This window comes from Balaenoptera borealis, assembly GCF_965194805.1.
Source record: "Balaenoptera borealis genome assembly, chromosome: 9".
In the NCBI taxonomy this organism is placed as follows: Eukaryota; Metazoa; Chordata; class Mammalia; order Artiodactyla; family Balaenopteridae; genus Balaenoptera; species Balaenoptera borealis.
The window spans coordinates 108,680,089-108,705,066 of record NC_138873.1 but is presented as its reverse complement, the minus strand read 5'-3'; the positions used below and the strand labels follow the sequence as shown (position 1 = coordinate 108,705,066).

The 24,978-nt window shown below is 39.9% G+C and overlaps 1 protein-coding gene across 2 annotated transcripts in view; it reads left to right on the top strand.

Annotated features, from left to right (window-relative positions):
* COL9A1 (collagen type IX alpha 1 chain) overlaps window positions 1-24,978 on the top strand; it is a 95,470-nt gene that overhangs the window by 41,799 nt on the left and 28,693 nt on the right. For both annotated transcript variants that reach the window (XM_082405062.1, XM_082405063.1), the window contains 18 exons: window positions 1,290-1,343; window positions 1,608-1,643; window positions 3,818-3,841; window positions 4,208-4,261; window positions 5,524-5,577; window positions 6,221-6,253; window positions 7,332-7,388; window positions 8,782-8,835; window positions 13,017-13,070; window positions 14,401-14,454; window positions 17,051-17,104; window positions 18,516-18,569; window positions 18,690-18,743; window positions 18,870-18,923; window positions 19,730-19,783; window positions 20,811-20,855; window positions 22,236-22,289; window positions 22,394-22,447. In XM_082405062.1, the coding sequence (XP_082261188.1) occupies window positions 1,290-1,343; window positions 1,608-1,643; window positions 3,818-3,841; window positions 4,208-4,261; window positions 5,524-5,577; window positions 6,221-6,253; window positions 7,332-7,388; window positions 8,782-8,835; window positions 13,017-13,070; window positions 14,401-14,454; window positions 17,051-17,104; window positions 18,516-18,569; window positions 18,690-18,743; window positions 18,870-18,923; window positions 19,730-19,783; window positions 20,811-20,855; window positions 22,236-22,289; window positions 22,394-22,447 (897 nt within the window). The remainder of the gene's footprint in view (window positions 1-1,289; window positions 1,344-1,607; window positions 1,644-3,817; window positions 3,842-4,207; window positions 4,262-5,523; window positions 5,578-6,220; window positions 6,254-7,331; window positions 7,389-8,781; window positions 8,836-13,016; window positions 13,071-14,400; window positions 14,455-17,050; window positions 17,105-18,515; window positions 18,570-18,689; window positions 18,744-18,869; window positions 18,924-19,729; window positions 19,784-20,810; window positions 20,856-22,235; window positions 22,290-22,393; window positions 22,448-24,978) is intronic.

Sequence of the window (24,978 nt, the reverse complement as noted above, 5' to 3'; positions counted from 1 at the left end):
ATGCATGCATATATGTATATGTACATATATGTATGTATATATCTATAGATAAACATACACATATTTGTCTTTAGCAAGGTGTTCCCTTCAAGATTACATTATAAATGACAACATCTGAAAGTAAAGAAAAAATTAAAAAGATAAAAATGCATCTTTACCTGACATGGAAATTTGGATGTACATGTAGTGTTATCATGCTTTGACATCTATTAAGTCAATTACTGTGAAACACATTTATAACCATCATATGTAAAGCTAAAGCAGTTATTAAAGCATCACTTCCAAACATTGTCATTTTCCCTACTAATTTTCAGTAACTGACTTAAATTCTGCATACTGAGTGGCACACATGAAAATGTATACTTAATAATTAGCTGTTTTACTAAGGGAGATAACCTAGAAACATATATGCTCTCAAGTGATTCAACTTTAAAAGTTAATGTATTCCCTAAGCAGTCGTCTTTGCTAAGATGACTAGAGAGCTTTAGACGGCTCTAAGGCAATAATGAGATTGATTAGTTTTAATTACTATTGAAGGAACATTTTAACTCTCAAGACGTTATTCAGAAGCTACAGAGAGGGCTTTCCTGGTGGCGCAGTGGTTGAGAATCTGCCTGCCAATGCAGGGGACACGAGTTCGAGCCCTGGTCTGGGAAAAGCCCACATGCCGCGGAGCAACTAGGCCCGTGAGCCACAATTACTGAGCCTGCGCGTCTGGAGCCTGTGCTCCGCAACAAGAGAGGCCGCGATAGTGAGAGGCCCGCGCACCGCGATGAAGAGTGGCCTGCGCTTGCCGCAACTAGAGAAAGCCCTCGCACAGAAACAAAGACCCAACACAGCCAAAAATAAATAAATAATAATTAAAAAATAAAAAGCTACAGAGGCATACAGTATTTTTGTTTTATAAACAAAGTAAAGGAGGTACATAAATATGGCTAAATGGCAGAGCCAAGACCTGTTGTCCTATCAGATTTACCTATTAGAACACTGTAACTATTATTTTGCATTTTTCAAAGCAGAGACAAAAGTACTAAATTATTGAACCCTGTGATAAACAATGCATTTAGCAGGAAGTTAGGAATAGGATAGAATTTATCAACAGAAAGTGACTAACAGGCAGATCTTAAACATTAGCTTTGAGAAAGAATATGCAAAGGTATTTCTTTACAAATATTTGTACCATACATAGGTAACCATTCTGTATATAATTAATAAATTAAGTAAAATTATCCACTTAGTGGTTTGCCTAAGGATGCTGTATTAGTTCTAACATCATCTTGCTTTATTAGGGATTAACAGGACCTAATGGATCTCCTGGCTCCGTTGGACCGAGAGGACAGAAAGTAAGTTAGCCACCTGGTATTAATTGCTGGTATTAATTAAGTGTGGAAGCATAATTTCATTGTGGTGTTTCCAAATCAACTAACAGATTAGTTGTGAAGTAACTGAAATACACTTGTTCAACTAAAATCGTGTTTCAGTTGAATAAAATTACATCCGAAACACCAAGATGGAGTGTTGTAATGATCTCAATATTTACGCAGTTAGCATACTTACATATTCATTCTACTAAAAGCTAAGTACAATGGAGCTATTTTTATTTTTAGGGAGAACCTGGTGTGCCGGGACCTCGTGGATTTCCAGTAAGTAAATGTAAAATGACGTGGTTGATAATCTCCTATCTTTAGGTAAAATTCTGCCACTGTGAAATTTTTCAATGTAGTTTTCTACATAATACACATCACAAAGGAGTTTATGACTTATCTGCTATGATAAGCATTCTGACTATGAGTAGAGAAATTTTAGAGCAATTTGAATGTATGGTGTAAAATACATACATCTGTTTGCAGGAGGCGTTTCCCAATAGACATCTCCCTCTCTATCCCCACTGATGGAAAATGTTTCTTGCATAACAACAGCAAATCTAAGTATTCAGTGTTTAGACCTGGGCATCACCCCACTTTCTTCACAACTGGTTTTATCTCTAATGAAATATTGGCTGTCAGATATGTCAGATATCATCACCCACCTGGTTCCCTGGCAAGTCTTTTTCTACATTGCACAATCTGGCAGACTTGTGTTATTTCAGTCTACAAGAGAACTGGGGTCTCAGGCTGCTATCTTTTTTTTCTATTCTGCTCTTCATTCCTCTTTTGTTCTTGTCATGAATCTGTATTTTTCCTCCTTGTTTTCTATTCTCACTGTTTTCTTTGCCTTATTTCAGCGTCTGTCAACTTTTCCATTGTAAGTCTATTTGCAGAAGTGAATATCTTGCTGGCCTTTCTCCCATATTTTCAGCTCAGAGCTCAACATCTTATAGAGATGCTTTTTTTTTTTTTTTTTTTTAGATTTAGTGAAATTTATCAAACCACTAGTTCTCTGATAATGAAATAACTTATTGATTACTTCGGTATTGCCAAGCAGAACATTTATTCCCCAAATTGATCCACATATTAAAATGTTCAAATAGAAGTAATTTTTCAAAGAATGGCTTTAAAAATTCCCACTTATCATTAAAACATACTGGTCATGTGAAATTCATGCTTGTTGTGGCTGCCTAAATAATTAGAAATAATAATATCATTATCAGAGGATGTACACTGATTCCACTGGGTGATTCATATAAGGATATTTTAGAAAAGGAGCTCTGGAAGTATAAGCTATCAGGAATACGGTATCAGAGACAGTTATGAATACAAGGGATTCAAGCCAACAGAGGAGAGGAAACCCAAGGCCGGGACACTGACCCTGGAAAGCATAGAGAGAATAGGAGCTCTAGGTAGCTGATGCTCAGTTTTATTAGGTTCAACAAGCGTAGAATTAGAGCTTCTTATGTACTAGGCCCTGTGCTTGGAACTGAGGTTGCGAGGCTGCAGAAGGCGTGGTTTCAACCCTTGATTACACGCAGTTCAGCGTTGCTCAAGAGACAGAAAATGTAAAGGAGCGTGAGATGGGGTGACCAGCTCTAAAATAAAATTCAGCATACTAAATTAGGATCCATTGGAGGTTATTTCATGAGTGACACCGTTTCATTTTCAGTATCTCCTGGATTTGGGGTCTGGACATATAGCCCTACCTGTCAAAGGGTGTGTTTCTAAACCCTTTTCTTCTCCCCCGCCTCTCTGTGCTAAAGGGAGAGAACTTTAGGAAGTTCTCTCCTAAATTAGGGAGAGGAAGTTTGGGGAACTTCCAAATATCACATTATAAACTTTAAAGCAGTATTGTATTGCTTTTAATGTAGGTTTCTTATGAAACACAACAAGTGATATCACTTATATGCAGAATTTAAAACATGATACAAGTGAACTCATTTACAAAACAGAAAGAGGCCCACAGACATAGAAAACAAACTTATGGTTACTAAAGGGGGAAGAGGGGGAGGGATAAATTAGGAGTTTGGGATTAGCATACACAAACTACTACATACAAAATAGAAAATCAACAAGGACCTACTGTATAGCACAGGGAACTATGTGCATCATCTTGTAATAACCTACAATGGAAAAGAATAAGAAAAAGTCTGGTTGTGCCTCTTTGTGAGTAACGGTATTTTGGTTTTCTTTAAAAAAAAGTTTGGAAAAAATATTACTGGTTAGCTTAGACATCAAAAGAATATTAGAGGAGCTGAAGCAAATTTCTTCCTTTAGAAGTAGAGCCGTGTTTGCTTTTCTTTACCCAGTCCTTTCTGTAGAATGAACATCTTATGTTTATTTAGTGATAAACTTTATTGTTTATTTTTGAACTGAGTTATTTCTGCGTCTGTATTTACACTAAGTATGGGTCACATACCATAACAACTTTTATTTTAATCTTTTAGGGCCGTGGTATTCCTGGACCTCCTGTAAGTATTATCTCTTGGTTTGTTTTACATAGTCTACAAAAATGGCCCATTTCTCAGATCCCAACCCTAGGCTCCAGCTAACACTGTACCCAGTGGTGTTTATAGTGTCCTACCTGAATGATCTTAGGGGGCTACTATGACAGCACCCCTATTCTGCTAACAGTATTTTATTAATTAAAGGAATTTCTGTTAATTTAATTAATTTCTATTTAAGTAAGTAAAATTTGGTCAAATGGGTCATCTCGTTGGAAGCCAAAGCTAGCACAGATACATAATTCTAAGTCAGTTTATCGTATTTGATATCACTTGTCATAGATTGTAAAAACATCCATAAACCACCGTGTCCCTTTAATTTGTTGACTGCAGGGTCCTCCTGGGGGAGCAGGGCTCCCTGGAGAGCTTGGCCGTGTTGGACCGATTGTGAGTACACACACACACGGCGCATTGATAGACATTTGCTGATGTAACTGAAGATGTTACTAGGGAAGGCACATTGCGCTAACTGTATGCTTCCCCCTGCAAATCCAGGAAATGGCAGATGAATTTCCTTCCAGTTTATAATATTGATGAGGACCAGGGTAATAATGCTCCCTCGTTTTTGTAGAGTGATTTAAATTTTTTCCCCGAAGTTTTCAGCTAAACTTTTCTTCCCAACTTCTAGAATTAGTGATCAAGTCGAGAAGTGTCACCTTCGTTTTACAGACTCTCAGCCAGGATTGGGGTCCAGTGTCTTTTGTATTAGTCTCTCTGCAGGAAATGAAGTGAATAGTCTAAAATTACTACCAGGTACACTTATGTTAGGATCATGAAATCATAATCGAACTGACAGAACTTAACTTTAGTCCGTAAAGAGCTGAACTTCATGGAAGAAATTGCTGGTAATGTGTTTGGTGTTAATATTCAATAAATATTCAAAAAAGTTGAATCATTGGTGTTATCTGAACGACAGATAATAGTAAATCCACTGAGAGTCTGTAGGTGCTCCTGTTTGACAAATTTATTTAGTGAATGATGAATGAATATGAAATGATTGTAAAATTGATTGTCAGACGCTTTTGACTTCTTATGATAGAACATTAGGAAGGAAAAGTTGTGCCAGGAGTGAACTCTGGATATTAAGTCTAACTGGAATCCATTTTCATCTGAATGGCTTATTTGAATTTAGCCATCTTGATCTTCTGTCCCAATTGCAAGAGCGTGCAGTGACAGACCGAGTGACAGCTTCTGGGTGAAGAGCCCCAGGGGTGGCTGGCCCTGCAGAGGTGACGACCTTCCCTGCTGCAGCTTCAGGCAGGCGCAAGCCTTCCTTGCTGCTGTTAGCTGGACAGCACTAGCAGTATTGGCTGTTCTGGTTCTCCTGAAAATCAACTAGAAAAATACGTAGTGTTTCCAGTTTGTTTGCAGAGTAGATAAAGTGATCATCCTATAGGGAAGAACTGGCTTTTTTTCCCCAAGTCTCCCTCTGCCTTGTCTTATTACTTTGGTGAGACCGGAACTCCTTTATTCTTCTGGTTTTGTGGAGGTAATTGGATTGTGGGTCCCCTATCGATTTTGGTGGCAGGTCCATGCAGGCTGAGCTCTGCAGGGTTTCTAGGAATGTCAGTTTCTCATGCCTCACCAGTTTTATGCGCTATGTTTTGACATGTGTATAACCACTGTGTCACAATTTTCAAATAACTTAGGGTGACCCTGGGAGAAGAGGACCACCGGGCCCCCCTGGTCCCCCGGGACCCAGCGTAAGTTATTTGCAGCTTGAATTTCTCTGCGTCTGAGAGTTGGGATTAAAGAAACCTAAGAACCAAAAATAGAAGTACCTTTAAATCAAGTCATTGTCCTAAAATTCCACAATGACTATGATTTTTTCACTTATTCAGAGCTGGTCTTTTTAGGCCAGAATAGTAGAGAAATCACAAGAATTTAAAAGATGGTTTTCACAGGGAATGGTTTACTCATTGTATTTGAAGTGCTTTGAGGGTTGTGATTTCTCAAATGTTCAAAACTTGGACATATAAAAGGAACATTTTCAAAGGAACTAGTTTTTACAAAGGATTTACACAGTTAAGTACTTTTTAAAATGCGGTTAATTAGGAGATTACCCTTATTTTTAATTTATGATTTAGAGTTCTCCATATTTTCTATTCTCTCATTTTATTTCCCTTCAATCCCCTGAAAGAAATAATCTACTGCAATTTAGGTTTCTCCCAACAGAATAGGCCAAGTCAAGTTTTTAGAATGTTAGCATATTATATGCTCTTTATTCCTTATAGGTTATTGAACAAATACATTGACTGTATTCTTGTCCAATGAACTTTCTGTTATTAGTAGTTTGAATGAAAATGTTTCACTATATTCTTAACTTTAGTATTTTCTTTACTTTAGGGAACAATTGGCTTTCATGATGGAGATCCATTGGTAAGACGTTTTCCTTTGAACAAAGTACAGTTTAGGTCAAAGACCAGGAATTCTCTTTAAAAGGTGAATTATCTTTAAAATGACCTCACTGGAATATGCTGTATTTCTGTCTTTTACTTTACTCAGATAGCAGAGCAGTCGGCCGGACTGGTGACCTGGTCACTTGTGTACACTCAGAAAAACCATTTTTCATTATAGAAATATCTTTTTTTCCATAATCTTTTTACTTTATGACTAAGACATGCTTTTTTTTTTTTTTAATTGAGGGGAGAATTTCTTAAATTTATTTATTTATTTATTTATTTTTGGCTGTGTTGGGTCTTCGTTTCTGTGCGAGGGCTTTCTCTAGTTGCGGCAAGTGGGGGCCACTCTTCATCGCGGTGCGCGGGCCTCTCACTGTCGCGGCCTCTCTTGTTGCGGAGCACAGGCTCAGTAGTTGTGGCTCATGGGCCTAGTTGCTCCGCGGCGTGTGGGATCCTCCCAGACCAGGGCTCGAACCCATGCCCCCTGAATTAGCAGGCAGATTCTCAACCACTGCGCCACCAGGGAAGCCCTAAGACATGTTTTTTTACCAGAGCACTGCAATGTTAGAAGATAGAAGTCAAATAATCCCCTCTGAGACTTGTTTTACTTGCAGACTGATATTCAAGCGATGTAGGGAAACTGCACTAAATGCAATTTTGGTCCATTTGTTGGGGGGACGTGACCCTTAGGACGGAGCTGTTGGAGTGGGGGGCAGGTGGGAGGGGACAAAGGTCAGGTCTTGGGACAGTGGCCTGTCTGCAATCATTTTATTTTTTTAACAAGTTAAATCTGAAGTAAATATGGCAAAATAGTAACATTCATTAAATCTGGGTGGCGGATACATGGGGAAAGGGTTTGTTATGTTCTCTGTACTTTTCTGTAAGCTAGGAATATTTCCGAGTTTAAAAATAAAAGAATAAAAAAGGAAAGGGGGTAGTCAGAGTTATTTAATGAATGTAATTGAATTGGGGTTCTGTAGCTGGAATCCTAAAAGACGTACCCTTTTGCCATAAAGTAGAAGCTCTGGTTCACTGTCTCTCTGTCTCTCTGGCAGTGTCCCCATTCCTGTCCACCGGGTCGCTCTGGATATCCAGGCCTGCCAGGCATGAGGGTAAGAGAATAATTTCCATGCTGGATTCTGTTTTCAAGAGTATTATCCACAGGAAAAGTAGAGCCTTTCCTTGAAGCACTGGCCTTTCTGGTGCAGAGTGCCCACTTTGACGGATTAGGCAAGTCTGTGTCGCTTATTCTGTGGTCCTTATACAGTCCTGGAGATTCCCGCTGGTACCCTGACAGACACAGATGCTTGATTATTCAGTGCTGTTCAGGGAAGAAATACCAGTGAAATGTATTGGACGGAGGGGCCCTACAACACCAAATGAAGGTTCAGAAGTTTGCTCCAGTGATGAGAGATGCGGGCCAGGGACCGTACACATAATGTATGTGAAACTGTTTTAGTTAAAAAGAATTGGAAAAAGTGCAAAATAGAGAAGAAAAAAGACTTTCCAAAAGTGTTTTTCTCTCACTCTGCCATCATAACTACTTCAAAATTGCCCATAAAAATAAGAGAATAAATACCAAAAGCTGGGGTTAAATAGCTTTCTCTCTCTAGTCCAGACCAGGGAAGTTCTGCCAAAGACCTGAAAGGCTCCGAGGCCCTGGGTTTCCCACTGTGGTTTTCGTGGAGGTTAGCTTTGGTGGGTTCCCATAACTGCAGAAGACTTGGGCCTGGCTTGGTGTCTTGTTTTTCACAGAGACTTGCACCCTTGGTACAAGAAAGGTTCTGAGGGCGGAAGCTCTGACAGACTTAATTTCAGAATGTTTATTTGCCTCATGTCCCTGACCCAAAACACACATATGCTTAGAACAGGGGGCTTGACAGTGAAAGACGGGGATTTCTGCTCACGCGCTGCAACCTTCACGGGCTGCTGCTTATAGCTTGTCACCTGCACTTAAACTGTGTACAAGAAGAGGCAGAAAGTCGTGTGTCTGGGGAAGCCCTTCTTCTGCTTCTAGGAAGGAGATGGGCACAGAGGAAGCAGAGGGTTTTCAGGGGCGCCTCCAGAGAGCAGGAAGTAGCCCGTTGAGTGGGTCAGCCGTCACCTCTGGAGAGCGAGTTACTGATGCTGGAGAAGACTTCATGCCCTTCGCCCAACTGTGGGAGGGAGCTGAGGGGGGAGGGTTAGGGACCAGCTGGCAGTGAGTCATTGCCCAGTGGCTGAACTAGGTAACGGGGTGTTTGCTATTCTCGAAGAGTGTTTGTCTATTAACTGAAACTGATATTTATTATATACTGTGGTCATGTAGCCCACATGGTGTTATCAAGGTCTTCTAAGGCTGTCATTTCTCTGACATCACCTTTCTCTTAGCAGCACATGGACATAGATTTGGGGGGAGCAAGGTCATTTTATGAGCCTTCTGACCACTTTCTGTGCCAAACTCAACACGTCTGTTTGTTTGTCTATTTATTTATTTCTGTACTTACGTACTTTTGCATTTGTTAGGGTCATAAAGGGGCTAAAGGAGAGATTGGTGAACCCGGAAGACAAGGTCACAAGGTAAGGACAATGAATATTTAGTGGGAAAATTGTGATTAGGAGGTTGTGATCACTTTCATTATAAAGAATTATAAGGAATAATCAAAGCATACTATTTTATCCTTCCTTTTCCAGTGATGATTAACAAGTTCTCAGTAGATGCGTCAATATTCTGATTAAGCATCATATTCTAACATTGTTCAGTTACAGAAGAAAAGAACAAAGAAAGCGCCATACACTTTCATTCTTTCCTGTATTGCTACCCCTTGTTTTCCTTTTCAAATCAGTCACACTCAGCTCTTTTCCTTGATGGTTTTGATAGTCAAATGTGATTCTAGCCGGTTGTTCCACTCCACTAAACAAAATTTTATGACAGGAGTAAAATTTTATGACAAGTGTTGCTGAGACTAGCAAACAGGGAAGTTGGAAATTGGCTCATAGCTTCTCATCTTAAGTCCTGAAATAGTTTATCTGTTTGTTTCTGACCTCATTTCAGTGTAACTTAGATTTTGAGTAATCTGGAAGTTAGCAATTGGCACTTATATTATTTTCTGGGTAGAAACTGAAATCCACAGCACAACTTGCATTAGGGCTGGCATGTCCTGCAGAAAAACCAAGGCTGAAATTTAAAGCAAGGTGACCTATTTGCTTTTTCTTTTCATCCATTAGGATGAAATCGCTTTAGAGTAACTAAGAATTTGACTTCTTGCACGGTAGAATTTTAGTTCCGGTTAACTCCATAATATTTTACAAAGTCAAACTGTTCTTATCAATGCGGGTCTTCTAGACTTTGTTGAATATGTCCTTCTACAACTTTATTGGGTGGCAGAAGTCTTTTTCTTTAGAAGTTAAGAGCTTGAGAGGCAATTTATTAATACCTTCAGGCAGGCATTAATATTCCTTTGTTTTTGGCCGTGCCGCAGGGCTTGCAGGATCTTATTGCCCCAGCCAGGGATTGAACCTGGGCCCTCGGCAGTGAAAGCACGGAGTCCTAACCACTGGACCGCCAGGGGATTCCCAGGCATTAATATTCTTGAACTCCTTAGGTAAAGCTGTTGAACAATCTCAGATAATGAGGATAAATAAGCCAATTTCCTGTACCTTATTACAGTGTGAACATTCATTTTAAAAGTCTTTTATTACATAGGCTCTGAATAGTTAAGGCATTTTATTTATCTGGCATATAACAGCTGGGTTCTTGATGTCAAACTGGAGAAAATAGAAAAAAAAATCAAGTACTTTGGAAATTTCTCTGTGTGCTCATTACTCCATTGAATTTTTCAATTTGTAATTTAAAGAAACCAACAAATATTTATTAAGTACCCACTATGTGCCAGGGTTTATTCTAAGCGCTAAGGACGCAGAAATGAAAAAATGTCCAATATGGCTAAATTAAGTATGACATATTCATATAATAGAATATCATCTAACCACAAAAACAAGTGTGTAGGAATATTAAATCACACCAAATATTCAGGAGGTAATACGTATAATAAAGGAGATTTAGTAGACTTCTGCTATTTTTGATGCCCTGCATCCCTTTCTCTTTTTTTGGGTGACCTCTTTTCTTTGGGGAGCTTCCACTTCCCCATCCCATGGGATTTGGGAATGGACCTGTCAGTCAGAGTGTCTCTCCACTCTCCCATGAAACTAGCATTTTTGAGACCTATACAAGTTAGTTATCTGGACTTTCAAATTTGGTTTGGTCTTCACTGGGGAAACTGCAAATTTTTTGGTGTGTTAGGTAACTAGCCAAAATTTTCATTAAAAGTTGTTGAAAATTCCTTTAATTTATTTCACATGTTTATGTCACTTAAAACTTTCAGTGGTGTCTTTGAAAATCGACCTATGAAGATAAGATAGCTCCTTGGACAATGAATCTTGAAAAGGCTAATAGATGCTTTTAACTGTAGACTGAAAGCAGAAAGATGAAGAATTATGAGACTAGGGGCCTGAAGTTTGCTTTCAGATTCACAGTTCTGCCTTGAGTTTACTCTACAAATTAATTAATGAAGATTTTAAAAATTGTTTATAAAGATAAGAATGAATAGTCAAAAATCTTTCAGTAAAACGGTAATAAATTGCTATTCCTCAATTTGTCATTTAGCTTTGTGGTTATTGATTAGTTATTGTGTGCTATTCATCTGCTGGTGAAATATTTCAGTCAAATACATTACTCCAAGGTTTATCAAGAATCTATGGGAAAATACCCCAAAACCTGCTAATGAAAAATTACAATCACTGTTGTTTTTGTACTTACATGGGGAAATACAAGTAGTATTTAATCATACGTATGTGTTGATTATCTGCTCCATGAACTAGCTTATTCACTGGCTTTCCTATCAGGACCACCTCCCTCCACTGTCAATCTTATGATCTGATGGAAGGTAATCTGAATATAATTATGAGACAAAGATCCAATATGTAAGACTCTCAGAGTTCATTCAAAAATCAAGTGTAAATTATTTAGGTATATCCTAGTTCTTTGCATTAGATGCCCAAATGTTCTATATTAATACTTCTACTGAATTTTTTGTATTTCTTTGGGGTGTGTGTGTATGTGTGTGTTTGTGTGCAAAAATCTCTATGTATAAAGTATAGCATGTGGAGTAAGAAAATGGGTGAATTGAAACATGTAATAAACAATAGAACTGGATTTTAATCTACCATTATGAACAAATATCAAAAACTAAGAATGTTTCTCATGATGAACTTCACAATTTAAGTTATTCATTACCGTAGAAAATGTAGAACAGTATATCTATTGTGAAAAGTAAAACCTTTGTCAGAGAGAAAATAACATTTTTCCCAGAGTCCGTAAAGTAATCTTTCTGTAAGAAACAGTAGTTGGATTTCTGTTTAGACTATCCTAACATTTTAAAGTATATCAGAGATTATAAAATTAATATCAAAAAGTTAAACCAATAATTAGTTAAAAAACATAATGGAAGAAGATTCCATTGGCAATAGCCACCAGGTAGTCAAAATACTTTCGAACAAACTTAAGAAGTATTCAACAAAATGAAAAGAACAAAACTTTATTGGTGGAAAGAAAAAGAAAACGTTTTGACTAAATATGAAGATACACTGAGTTCCGAGATGGAAAGACTCAGTATTGTGAAGATTCTAACTCTCTATATATAACCTATTAATTTAATGAAGTTCTAATACAAAGCAAGCAGTGTTTTTGTGAAGATCTGCCCAACAATTCCAAAGTTCATGTGGAAGGGTAAACATTTAAGAAAATCTGAAAATAAGAGTAACTATAAATGAAAAATAAAGGTAAAGGAATTCTCCCAACCTGAGATTAAAATGTATTATAGAGTTTCGATAATTAAAATGTTGTGGTATTGACAACATCATACAGCAGACCAGTATAGCTGAATAGGAAAGAAGTCCAGAAACAAGTATATTTATCAATTTAACATACATTAAAGATGAATTTTTCAACCTGGGTGGAGAGACTCTATTATTCAATAAATGATATTGGATAGAGTGCCAGTTATCAGGAAAAAAAAAGATTTCTACTCTATATTTACATAAAAATAAATTACTGATAATTAAAAATTTCATGTAAGAAATTATAAAATTACTAGAAGAAAAATATAGATGAATATTTATATATTTTGGAGGGGGCAGAGAAGGCTTTTCTGAGCAACATCAAAGGTAGAAGCCATGGAAGAAAAGACAGATTTAAATTTAAGTACAATTTAAAAAAATAAACTGTACATGGTACAAAAACTGTAATGAAAAAGTTAAAATGAAAATCATAATTAAAAATATTATAGTTTAAGGAAAAGTTTGCGTAGTGTGATCACACTTTCTTAATAATACACCCACAACACACATACTTAGAACATGAATGCATACATTCCCTCTCTCTCTCTCTCTCTCCCCCTCTTCCTCTTTCCCTCCCCTCCTCTCTCTCTCTTTAGAAAAGCTTTGAAAGGATAGCATCCAAAATGTTACTGGTGTTTATAGTGGAAAGGTGGGATTTGGGTGACTTTATTTATATACGTCTCTGTATTTTCTGAATGTTCTGCAATTAATATGGACTACTCATATAAAATAATTTAAGAAAGTATAGTAGACTAATTCAGGAGATGCCAGATGAACTTACCACGTGCCGAGTTAGACCGAGCCCATTTCAGTGTCCATTTGCTGGAATAGCATTTGATGCCCTTCTCTCTGTGGTTTTTCAGGGTGAAGAAGGAGACCAGGGCGAACTAGGAGAGGTTGGAGCTCAAGGACCTCCGGTGAAGTATTTTTAGAAACATATTTAACTATGTTGTCGGACCCCGGTGGTCTTTGGAGGATATCATTACTGCTTGCTGAACTTCTGGGGTTTGGGAGAGGATATGCCAAAATATTTCTGTAAAATTCACAGTTTTTCATTTTCTAAATATACAGCATCTGTCAAGGAATGCAAGATTTGTAAAAAGTATGCTTTTTGGAACACTTATGCACAAGCTCGGGAGACAATACGTGTCATTCTCATGTCTCTGCTATTGACCCAAATATTTCTGGAATTCTTTTTTGGATTACCTTCAGAGTCAGAAAATAAGCCCCACAAGAATGAGCAGCTTTAATCTGATTTGGCCAGATCTCACTTTGTGTCCTGAGCTGGATCACCCCGCCCATGTGTATTTCAGGCCGTTCCTAACTGATCTACAGAGAACTGGGACTGACCTGGATGCAAAACAAACAGTTGGTCATGGAGATGCCCCGTTTTCTCCAGTGAGAGCACAGGGAAATGACTGGCCTAGAGCTACTTTATCCTAAGCCATTGTGGACAGTCAGCAAGTTGCCCCGAAGTGGCTCCCCCGCTTTCCTGATGGGGCGTCTGCCCACTGCTGCTCCCCAGGGGGCACCTCTACAGCATCTGCTTCTGGAGCCCTGCCTCTGTGGGTCCAGACAGTCAAGCATGACAACATTCAGTGTTGAAGGGGGTCCTAGGATCGACACCCTGCACCCTCATTTTGAGGATTACCCACTCCTGTGCCCGAGAAGGGAGGAGATAGGTTCCTCCTGCCCCAGATTGGAATTCAGAATGCCTTTTCTCGTAGAAACGGTGTAACGTAGAGTGATGGCAAGTGAATGACGGAGACCCCAGCTACACTTATAGGAAGAAGCTTTTGTGGGCTGCCTGGGGACCTCTTGCCTTGGATGGCACACACCGGTGGGGAAAGATTAGTCCAAGGTTTAAAATCACGATCATGTGACCCGTAACCAAGTTACAAACCGTGAAGGAGGCAAAAGTGGCAGTGTATTCTGTGTGAGTTAAAAGTCAAATGCTTTATCGTCATTCTTTGATGCTCATGATACTTACTTTTTTGCCATCAGTCATTGTTCCGATTCCAGATTTGTGTAAGTCTTCAGAATTTTTAAAAAGGGTTTTACCATCAGAAGAATTCCTTTTGGATTTTTCTTCTAAACCAGGAAAGTTTGCCTGCAATACAATGTCACTTTTTCTCAGTGTTACCTTTGGTTATGATAACATCCTTCTCCTGGATCAGCTTTTGTGATGACATCAAAGAATGTGTGCTTCAACTAGAAGAATTTACTTCTCTTTTTTTACATTTCCAGGGAGCTCAAGGTTTGAGAGGCATTACTGGCATAGCTGGAGCCAAAGGGGAAAAAGTAAGATCATGATGGTGATGACACACTACCAAACTGCATCAATGTTGAAGTTTTGGGCCACTTCAAATATCTTCTTATCTTTAACGACATCACTTTTTATTTCTTATTGGGTGCTTTGTAGATGTTCGGTTGGGTTCTTACTTTCTGTTATAAACGTAGACGATAGAAATGAGTCATACACAGGATACTTGTTATTTTTATATATTTTAAATTCTTTTGGGTAAATAGGAGTAAGCAGGGCTGTTATGTCTAATCTCTTTCCTTTATCAGTAGTTGACACTGATAACACTGACACAGTACCTGGAGTGCCCGGCAAAGGCAGGAGGATGGAGAAGTGGAGCTGAGAAGGATGAGGCATTGCCCTTGGTGGGGGGGGGGAGGGCAGGGCAGGGATTGCTTGTCTGAGTGAATAGAAGAAGCAATAACAACGCAAGCTTGAACGTTCATGATGAGCTCAGAAATAGTTTTCTTGCTGTGTGTGTGTGTGTGTGTGTGTGTGTGTGTGTGTGTGTATGTATGAGTGGAGGGGGTGTGTCTAGCTTCTCTCAGATGTTAAGGAAGTGGTCAGCGCTTTTTAGAAAGTTTGTTAGGAAAGCCCCTTTGTAGGCTCCAGAAAATTAAAAACGGGGCTCTTTGCCCACCACCCCTCCAGACCCTCGCCTTATCCTCTGCAGAACCTCTGAGGCTAATTCATGTTGTTCTGCACAGAAGCACAGAGTCTTTCATTAGCAACCAGACAGGGATAACGGGCACACTGTAGGTGCTCAGTAAATGAAATTCAACCTTTTAAAAAAAGAGATGCACATTTTTGTGGATCGAAGGAATTGCTTCATGAATAATTCCATCAATTTCATTTTTTCAGCCGCTTTCTCTGTCTCTCTAGGTTCTCTCGCTGTGCCTGTCTCCCTCTTCTGTTTCCTATAGAATTCTATGTTTCTTTTCTAAAAACACTGTCTTTTTAAAAACATATTTTGCATTTCTGTATTCATGTTTCCTTAAGTAACATTCTGTGTGTACTCTTCTGTTATTAAATGATAAATCCCATTTATTTTGAAGTTGCTGATACCCAGCCCTTTGCTTTTTCTGGGTTTAAATCACTTCCTGAAATATGTGACCCTCACTTTGAAACCAATTACTGTTCTTGATAGGCTCTTTATTTGAGGCATTTTGCTACTTGGTAGTTTTCAAAATTTCTCATTTCCTCTGATTTTTGTCAAATTGTTTTCAATAAAAAGAAAAAAGCTCTTCTGGTGAATTCAGACCTGCGGAGTGGTTACCTAGTAACAGCAGTTTGGGTCTCAGCTGGTGCTGAACAGCAATGAGAGAGAGAGAGAGAGAGAGAGAAAGAGCGAGAGAGAGGGGTCAGCAACCAAGCCATTTCTACAACTCGAAGGCTGGCTCTGCTTCCACCAGGCAACGTGAGTGATGAATTCAAGGGCTTTTTCAGGTCTCCCAAACCTCTTCTTCACTGGTGGACGGAGAATGCCTTCTGCTGTATTCTAGTTTTAGGGATCAAAGACTTGCAAGGCTCTGTGGTGCCTCTGCTTCTTTCTTTGATTCTACCCATGTCTGAACCTTCTAGCAAAGGTTTTCTAATTTTTAATTCTTACTGCAGACACCGTCCACCTGGTTTTCTTGGCCTGACATCTACCCAATACCCTTTTGACTGCTTTCCATTTCTTTTATCATCTCCTCCTCTCAAGCCTGTTTGTTAGGAGACGGCTTGTTCACTTCAGGTGCCTGTCTGCCTTCTTGTTCACCTGGTAGATGAGAAAAAGTTTTAAACAGGGGTGTGTGTCTTATCATGCAGCATATGTAGAGAGCACTAAAAACCCCATATTTTTGTTTTCAAATCACATTTTGATTCTTATAATGAAAATAGGGAGGCGATATGTACAATAGATAACAAAGACAGAGATAGTTTCATGATGATTAGATGTATAAAGCTCTGTGGTTTTTAGCCATCATCACTCGGCAGGGTAAATCTGTTGTGGAGAAAATAGATCAATTACTTTACACATACTGAACCTACCATCTATCCAGGATGGAAGAGGGGATGCTTCAATCCTTATTACAATTCGTTCCTCTGAATCACATGGCTGGACTCCTGATTCTAGGTCTGGGTGGGGATCTCGAGTCCCAGAAATCCCTCCCACTGGTGTGGGGGCTGTGGAGTCCACAGCAGCTACTATTTGGGTGGCCCCTTGGTCTTCACCATCAATGAATTCCTGTAGGGATCCTGAGAACCCTGGAGTGTGATGATCAAACCTTTTCCAATAGGCTTGCCAAGTTCTCTAAACAGGTAGCTCATATCAGCAATCAGGAATGGACGCAGTGTTTGTTAACTTAAAATATTTAGGGTGGCATCAAAGATTGGGTATAGGTACTTTTGGTGGGATGAGAGAATGTAAACCAGTGTTTTAACATCTGAGGTTTCTGATTAAATACTCCTCGGGTTCACTGATGAATAGAGTATATATTACAAAACACAAAACCTCCTTTTTATCTGGCTCTTGAAGTTCTTTAGAAAGACTGGTGTGCCCTTTAGCATACATGGCTGATCTCAAGTTCATTTCTTTGTCTCGTTTATTTCCAGGGCGCTCGGGGCTTAGATGGAGAACCCGGGCCGCAAGGTCTCCCTGGTGCACCTGTGAGTAGTTTTCCTTTCATGGGATCCACTGATAGATTTTTTAGCAATGATCAATGATAGATTTTTTTGCTGTATGTATGTGTGTGTGTGCAAGTGTCCTTACATGTGAATAAGGTGGAAAAATGGGCAATAGTTTCTATATTTATTTAAAATTTTAAAATTAAGACAAGCATCTCTTTTTTGTACAGAGAAATGTTCTTCTGACTTGATATGGGTTTTGTTTTTCTCATAAGTATAGTCAAATTGTTAAGTTTTTATGCTTGCTGTGTTTTCCTTTTGCTTTGGTTGCTAGGATGCTTAGAGTCACAGAAACCGTCCCACTTTAAGTTCTTGGGTAGTTCTGTCCTTTTTCTCTCTTATGATTTCTGATCTCATTATTTGATATTCTGACGGCCATGTGCACACGTGTCCTTATTGTGGACTGCCTCACACCTGTTTTGGAAGTAAATAAACCAAAAAGCTGTTCATTAATATCTCTCATACCACATTGAAAAGAAGAAAAGGTATAAGTAAAATAGAATTTCCAACTATCAAGGTCCAGTGGGAAGGACAGAATGTAACTGAAGGATAACATTTTAAGATCAAGCTCCAGAACACGTGGTGGAGGTAATGCACCAAGTGGACCTGAGAGGAAGGAGGGCCTGCAAAGCCGTGCTGGGAGGGAAGGGCAGTGAGCACAGGTGGGGAGGGCAGGGGACACAGGTGGCGAGAAGCCCTGTTGGGGTGATGGGGGTGTGTGCTGCCTTAGGGCTGGCACAGCCTGGGTGGAGAGCTCCTTTTGAGAAGATGAACTTGAATAGATAAGGTAGAAGCACATTATGGAGAGTGTTTAATGCCAATCTGGGCGATCCGAAGTGATCCAGTAGCAACAGGAAGCCATTTGAGGTTTTAGAGCAGTTAAGCAATTCAACAAAAGCTGTATTTTAGGAAGACACTCTTCTCATCTATTACTGCCTGCACCATATATCAACATTAGCTGGGTAATTCTGACAGAAATCATTATTATTGACTGGGGGAGTAAGTAATATGGAGAAAAGGTTGGCAACTCATCCAAACCTCAACCCACCACGATAGTCAATGAGGCTAGAGGATGTGTAGACATAGTTACTGATGTCAAGGTTACCTGCAGTGTGGACCTTAATTTTATTATACCTATTCATCCAAAGAGCACAGAAGCATTATGCCTTTACAGTGAAATCAATAGACATGTAAGTCTCAATTATCCTTATGGTAATATCAATTTTTAGGATAATATAATTTTTATAAAAAGATTTCTTGAGGCATCCATGATAGAGCAAAGCCATTGGGATGAAAGAACAATAGCAAGGTAACGTAGATGGTGTTTTATAATTTCAAAAGTCTATCAATAAGTTACTTTTGCTTACATAAACACAATTTTATTTTCATACAGGGTGATCAAGGGCAGCGAGGGCCTCTAGGAGAAACAGGTCCCAAGGGAGACAGAGTGAGTTCGAATTTGTGTTAATCACTGCGAGCATGGAGGTTGTGCTGATCTCTTTGATGTGACCTAAGTACACGTGGTAATTGATTGTGTCTTGTCTGTCTTCTCCCTTCTACCCTGCAGGGGGCTCAGGGTTCTCGAGGAATTCCTGGTCTCCCTGGGCCCAAGGGCGACACGGTACGTCCTGAGCTGTAGTCATCAAGCCCATTTTTCAAAGTGATTATTGTAATAAAACTTTAGAAAGTGACGAAGGGAAGAAGCATGTGTTTCTAAGAGGCAGTGTGTTTCTTTGTGCGTCTTTAGGGCTTGCCAGGTGTGGATGGCCGGGACGGGATACCTGGGATGCCGGGAGCAAAGGTAGCTGTGTGATTTAGTCTAAAGGTGGTGAAGTCGTCCCTGCCAGGGGCCCGCCAGGCACAGGGTTTCCATTACTACGTCACTGGGACATTTATTGAGCTGGTTTTGGCTTTTTTTCCTCCTTTTAATTTTTTAATCAAGTGTCAATTCAAGATACTTATTAGAAGTCAGAAAGAGAAAGACAAATACCATATGACATCAATTACAAGTGGAATCTAAAACATGGCACAAATGAACCTATCTGCAAAACGCAAAACAGACTCACAGACATAGAGAACAGACTTGTGGTTGCCAAGGGGGAGGAGTTTGGGGAGGGACGGACTGGGAGGTTGGGATTAGCAAATGCAAACTATTATATATAGGATGGATAAACAACAAGGTCCTACAGTATAGCACAGGGAACTATATTCAATATCCTGGGATAAACCATAATGGAAAAGAATAATGAAAAGAATGTATCTATGCGTATAACTGAGTCACTTTGCTGTACAGCGGAAATTAACACAACATTCTAAATCAATCACACTTCAAAAAAAAATTTTATTAGAATAGAATGTTTGTTTGCTTGGTTTCAGAAAGTCAGTAAAATTGCCCCATTGATGAAAGTAGGCAGAAGGAAATTATGTATTTTGACTGCATTTCTGTCCTAAGTCCTATCCCATCTCCCCGCCCTGAACTGGGTCATGCTATAAAAGTGCACGTAAGGTCAGCTGTGCGGATAGTCCTTTTGCTTAGAAGGTCTTGGTCTTTCCTTTTCTTAAAAGAAGGACAGCAGTTCATACAGATTCAACGAAAATTTTTTTCAGGGTGAACTGGGGAAACCTGGACCTCCTGGTGAAGCAGGGTTGCAGGGGTTACCTGTAAGTATTTGAATATTTAAATGTTGATGGGTTTATATACATATTTTGAAGATATGCACTTGGGGGAGAAACATGTTTTGTATGTAATTTGATAAGTTCTGGAGAAGAAATGATGCTTTAATTTTATATTTTTACAGTTTTACATTTACATTTTTGTACTTTTTCTCTGAATACCTAGTTATTTCTCTGATAACCACACTAAGCTTTAACTTTATATTTTGCATCCCTCCTCTCTCCTTAGTTCACTAAATCTTCCTTATATCGTTTCACTAACCCTGAGCTGCGGTCCAGGCTTTATACTTCCTCCTACTTTTAACCAGTTCTGAAGCCCTTGTACCAGGGTTGAGCCATAAGAGGTTGAGAGTATGTTCAGGGAACAATGTGAGATAATAAGATTTCATTTTTTGATTGTGTGCTATTTTGAATTATTCAAATTGGTGTTTGCCTGCATTAATGTGGCTGGAAGTTCATGTGGGTTATACCACGTGTATTCTTGGCTCTTTGGAGGCAATTATTTCAAGTTAAAAGGGATACTTGGTAATGATGAGGACTGCCCTCGGTTTATTATGATACCTGACACTTTAAAATAATCAGAGAAATCAGGCCTCCCAGTAGCACCAAATCTTAGACCCAGCATTCTTCTGCCATTCTCTTTCTCTATTTAAGGCTTAGAGTTTTTGATAGGTCCTTGCTTTGTATTCCATACGTGAAATCATGCCAGGAAGAGCTCCTGTTGATCTGAAAATAGGATTCTAATTTGGAAGTTCATCCTTGAAAAGTAACTTTAGTTTAGAGCTAGAATTTGCTGTAAAGGTGTTCAGACATAACAAGCCAGTTACAGTAAAGTTGCCTTCTACACTGTGGGTAGGTCTATAACTGTTCAAATTGGGTAACTAGGAAGAATCTCCCTCTAAAGCTTTGAGGTTGTCACGATGTCCCCAGCCCCTCAGCAGTATGCAGTGGGCTTGGCATCTCACGGATTCTCAGAGGAGGTGATTAAACCTAAGTTCTGTGTGCATTCTTTCAGGGTATACCTGGAATTCCTGGCGCAAAGGGTGTTGCCGGTGAAAAGGTAAAAGATGAAAACTTTGTAATTAATATTTTTCTCTATTTCTTTATTCTTTTACTAATATATTTTATTTATCATTTTATATATTTCCAACCTGCCTTTTATTTTATGTTTGACCTTAAGGAGAAATCAAAAAGGCCTTAAGGCTTCAGAAACTAATCTCTTTCCCAGCTGCAGAAATGGTACTGTGACGAAGTGTTGCTGATCGAACTTCCTTCTTGAAAGAGTCATCCTTTGCCAGTGTAAAACAGAGAAAGTTTTATTGCTCTTCACGATTTACTATGAGGACGATATTAAGCCATAGAAATTGTCAGTGCATATTATTAAGATGATTTACCTTAAACTAAAAGATATTAAGCATTTTGTTCACATAATGATCAGTTTTAAGTGCTTATATTCTAGCACTTAAGAACCAATAGTTGAAAGAAAAAATTAAAGGGCTAAAATATAGCTTTACTTTTTTTTTTTTTAATTAATTAATTTATTTATTTTTGGCTGTGTTGGGTCTTCGTTTCTGTGAGGGCTTTCTCTAGTTGCGGCAAGTGGGGGCCACTCTTCATTGCGGTGCGCGGGCCTCTCACTATCGCGGCCTCTCTTGTTGCGGAGCATAGGCTCCAGACGCACAGGCTCAGTAGTTGTGGCTCACGGGCCTAGTTGCTCCGCGGCATGTGGGATCTTCCCAGACCAGGGCTCGAACCCGTGTCCCCTGCATTGGCAGGCAGATTCTCAACCACTGTGCCACCAGGGAAGCCCCCTAAAATATAGCTTTACTTTAAATAAAATAAACTGTGACTAATGTAGAAATTGATTACTGTTAGATTACATGGCTCCAGCCCTCCGATCGTAGTGGCTCATGGAGTCGAGCAGAGATGTTCGCTAGTAAGTGGACCACGGGCAGCTGATGGTGGGGTGGGATCCCAGACACCTGCTTTCCCTGGAGCCTGCTGGCGCATCCCTTATTTCCTCATGTTGGCATGATCTTTTACAATTTTAACGGTGTCAATGTCAGGTATCAATAAAAAGGCTCAAAGAAGTGTATTGGAGGCGGAAATGCTGAAGAAAGACATATATAATTAATACTGTAAAGAAAGAAAAATACTCTGTTATTCTTGTCTGTCTAAAGACCTTCACTTTTTGACATCTGGCCTTCGCTTTTAAACATTTTTGACATCTTTATTATGCCTCTGGAAGTGACAAAACAGTATCCTAACCTAAATCTAAAGAACTTTGATGTACCCACCAAGAAAGAGAGTTTACATCTCAATGTAAAATCAGGAAAGTAATGCTATTGAAGTGTAAGAAATACCCAGTCTGGGTAAGACAGGTTGATTATTATGCTTATTTACTGCCTGGATTACTCTAAATATTGTATTTTACCTTCAGGGTAACACAGGTTCTCCAGGGAAGCCCGGGCAACTGGGGAATTCAGGCAAACCGGTAAGTTGCCATAGGTTACCTTTTCATGCCTTGTAACCTGTTGTAATCACTAAGCAAAGGGTTAGGGAGTTTAACTTTTTCTTTACCTGCCTTCCTCATAACAGGGCCGCCAGGGGCCGCCAGGAGAGGTGGGACCCCGAGGACCTCGGGGCCTCCCTGTGAGTATTCCTTTTCTGTGGACCCCTCCCAAAGTGCCTTCCCCGGGCTTTCCTGGGTCTTCCTTCCCTCCTCTCCCTCCCTCCCTCCCTCCCTCCTTCCTTCCTTCCTTCCTTCCTTCCTTTATTCATTCATCCATTAACTCATCCAGGAACGCCTTCTGATGTTTTAACATGTGATAATCCAGATAAACAATGGAACAGGAATGCTGCTTAGATATACAATATGCTTTTTTTCCCCCTAGAAAGTGGAAACAAAAATGAAGTATTTAAAAAAAAAACATGATGACCCTTTCTGCTCTCATCCCGTGATGAAGGAAATATTTTAGTGTGATTAAAAAAAACAACTCTATTGAGGTATAATTCACATACTATATAATTCACCCGTTTAAAGTATACAATCCACTGAGTTTTAGTACATTTGCAGAATTGTGCAACCATCACCACAGTCCACTTTAAAACATTTTCATCACCTCAAAAAGAAACTCTAGATCCACTTGCAATTCAACTTTTCCCCCCAGTCCTCTCAAACCTAGGAAACCACTCATCCACTTTCTATAGATTTGCCTATTCTGGAAATTTCATATACGTGGAATCATGCAGTATGTGGATTTTTTAATGATTGGCTTCTCTCGCTTAGCATAATGTTTCAAGGTTCTTCTATGCTGTACCACGTATCAGTACTTCATTCCTTTTTATTGCCAAACAGTATTCAGTTGTATGGACGTACCACATTTTATTCATCCATTCATCCATCGATGGGCATGGGGGTTGTTTGCACTTTTTGGCCATTATGATTAATGCTGCTGTGGACATTTTTCTACAAGTTTTTGTGTTGACTTGTTTCATTTCTCTTGAGTACATACCTACGAGGGGAATTGCTGGGTCATGTGATAACTCTATTTTAATCTTTTGAGAACCTGCCAGACTTCTTTTAGTGTGAATTTGTAAATGTGTCTATTTTGCAGCAAATATAGCTATGTATATTTTCTCACTAGATACATTTTAACCCTTAGAGAGAAACTGATTTGGAAACGAAACATGATGCACTCAAATTTAACTTTAAAAAATTCCCCCTGGTCTTGATTTTAAGTTCTTAGTTTCAAAGCCTGCTGGGTAACACAAAGAACTCCAAGTGAGAACACAGAAACGTTCCCAAATATCATTGTTACTTTTTAAAGAGCATCTCTTGAGTATGTTGAGTGAGGATTTTCATGCTTCAGAAAAGTGAAATATCCCAGGTATCTTGCGATATGAGAGTGGAGAGTGGAGTTTTTCCACTTCTCACAGATGTTCGTCAGCTGACCTGTACCGGGGCGGTGTCCAGACGTTTCTCTGCAGCCAGTGAAACTAGCTGCTCCTCACGCCTCACTTATCCTTTTCTTCTCTCTTGCTGGGAGGCTGTGAATTTCTAATTAAAATACTTTCCCTCCATTGACTGTCAAAGCAGTGAGGTCATAGCTGGATCATATTTCTAAAGCATCAGAAAGACTGAACGGTGTGGAGGAAGGGCGCTGGAGCTTTGAGAAAATTGACTATTTCATCGCGTGCTCACGTTATAGGGCAGAAAGCAGTCCAGTTGTAGGTCCCCCTGCTGATGGCAGGACCAGGCACGGAACACAGGCCGCCCGGGTGTACCGGGCTCGGCCCATCCCCAGCTCAGGGCTCGAGGCCGGCCTTCGGAAGCGAGGGCGTGGGGTGGAGGCGGTGTTGAGTTTGCTCACGGGACGGAGGCGGATCCGAGGAAGTTATGCTGCACAGGGTTTTGAGCCTGATTCCGGTTTTGCTTGTTCAGTTTCTGTTAAGCGTCCACATTCTTCCCACTGTTGCCGACATTGCGGAGCACGGGCTCCAGACGCGCAGGCTCAGTAGTTGTGGCTCACGGGCCCAGTTGCTCCGAGGCATGTGGGATCTTCCTGGACCAGGGCTCGAACCCGTGTCCCCTGCATTGGCAGGTGGATTCTCAACCACTGCGCCACCACGGAAGCCCCTACCACCTCCTCTTTAAAGCCTCCTGTCTGACTCTTCTTTCTAAGCCCACCTCCACCCGCTGGCTCAGGTGGTTCACTGCTGCTTGATTATTGCACTCGCTTCCTGATTTGCCTTCCCTGCTCCCATCTTTCCTTCTACTGCGGCTCGCAACAAGGTTCTCTTGGTACTTTGCCTGGGATATCTCTCCGTTCTCCAGGGCTCTTGCACATCGCAGGGTGTCCTGCATCTAGAACTCCAGCCGTGTCCCCGCAGTCCTGGTGACAAACGTAAATGCCTGGGGAACGGTAGGGCTCCAAGTCTGCACGTGCCTCCATATTGGTCTTTGCAAAGTACAGCATCCAGCATCATTTCTCTTCTTCATTTAAAAATCTCCAGTGGATTTCCACGGACAATAAAGGAAAGTCTGAAATCCTAAACTGTCTGTTTATCCCCTAGTTTTACTTCCCATTTCTGCCTTGCTCAGAGCCTGTGTTCCAGCCAAGCTAGACTTCATGCTAATTCCCAAACACTCTCTGCACTTCTCAGCCTGCCTGTTTTCTTTG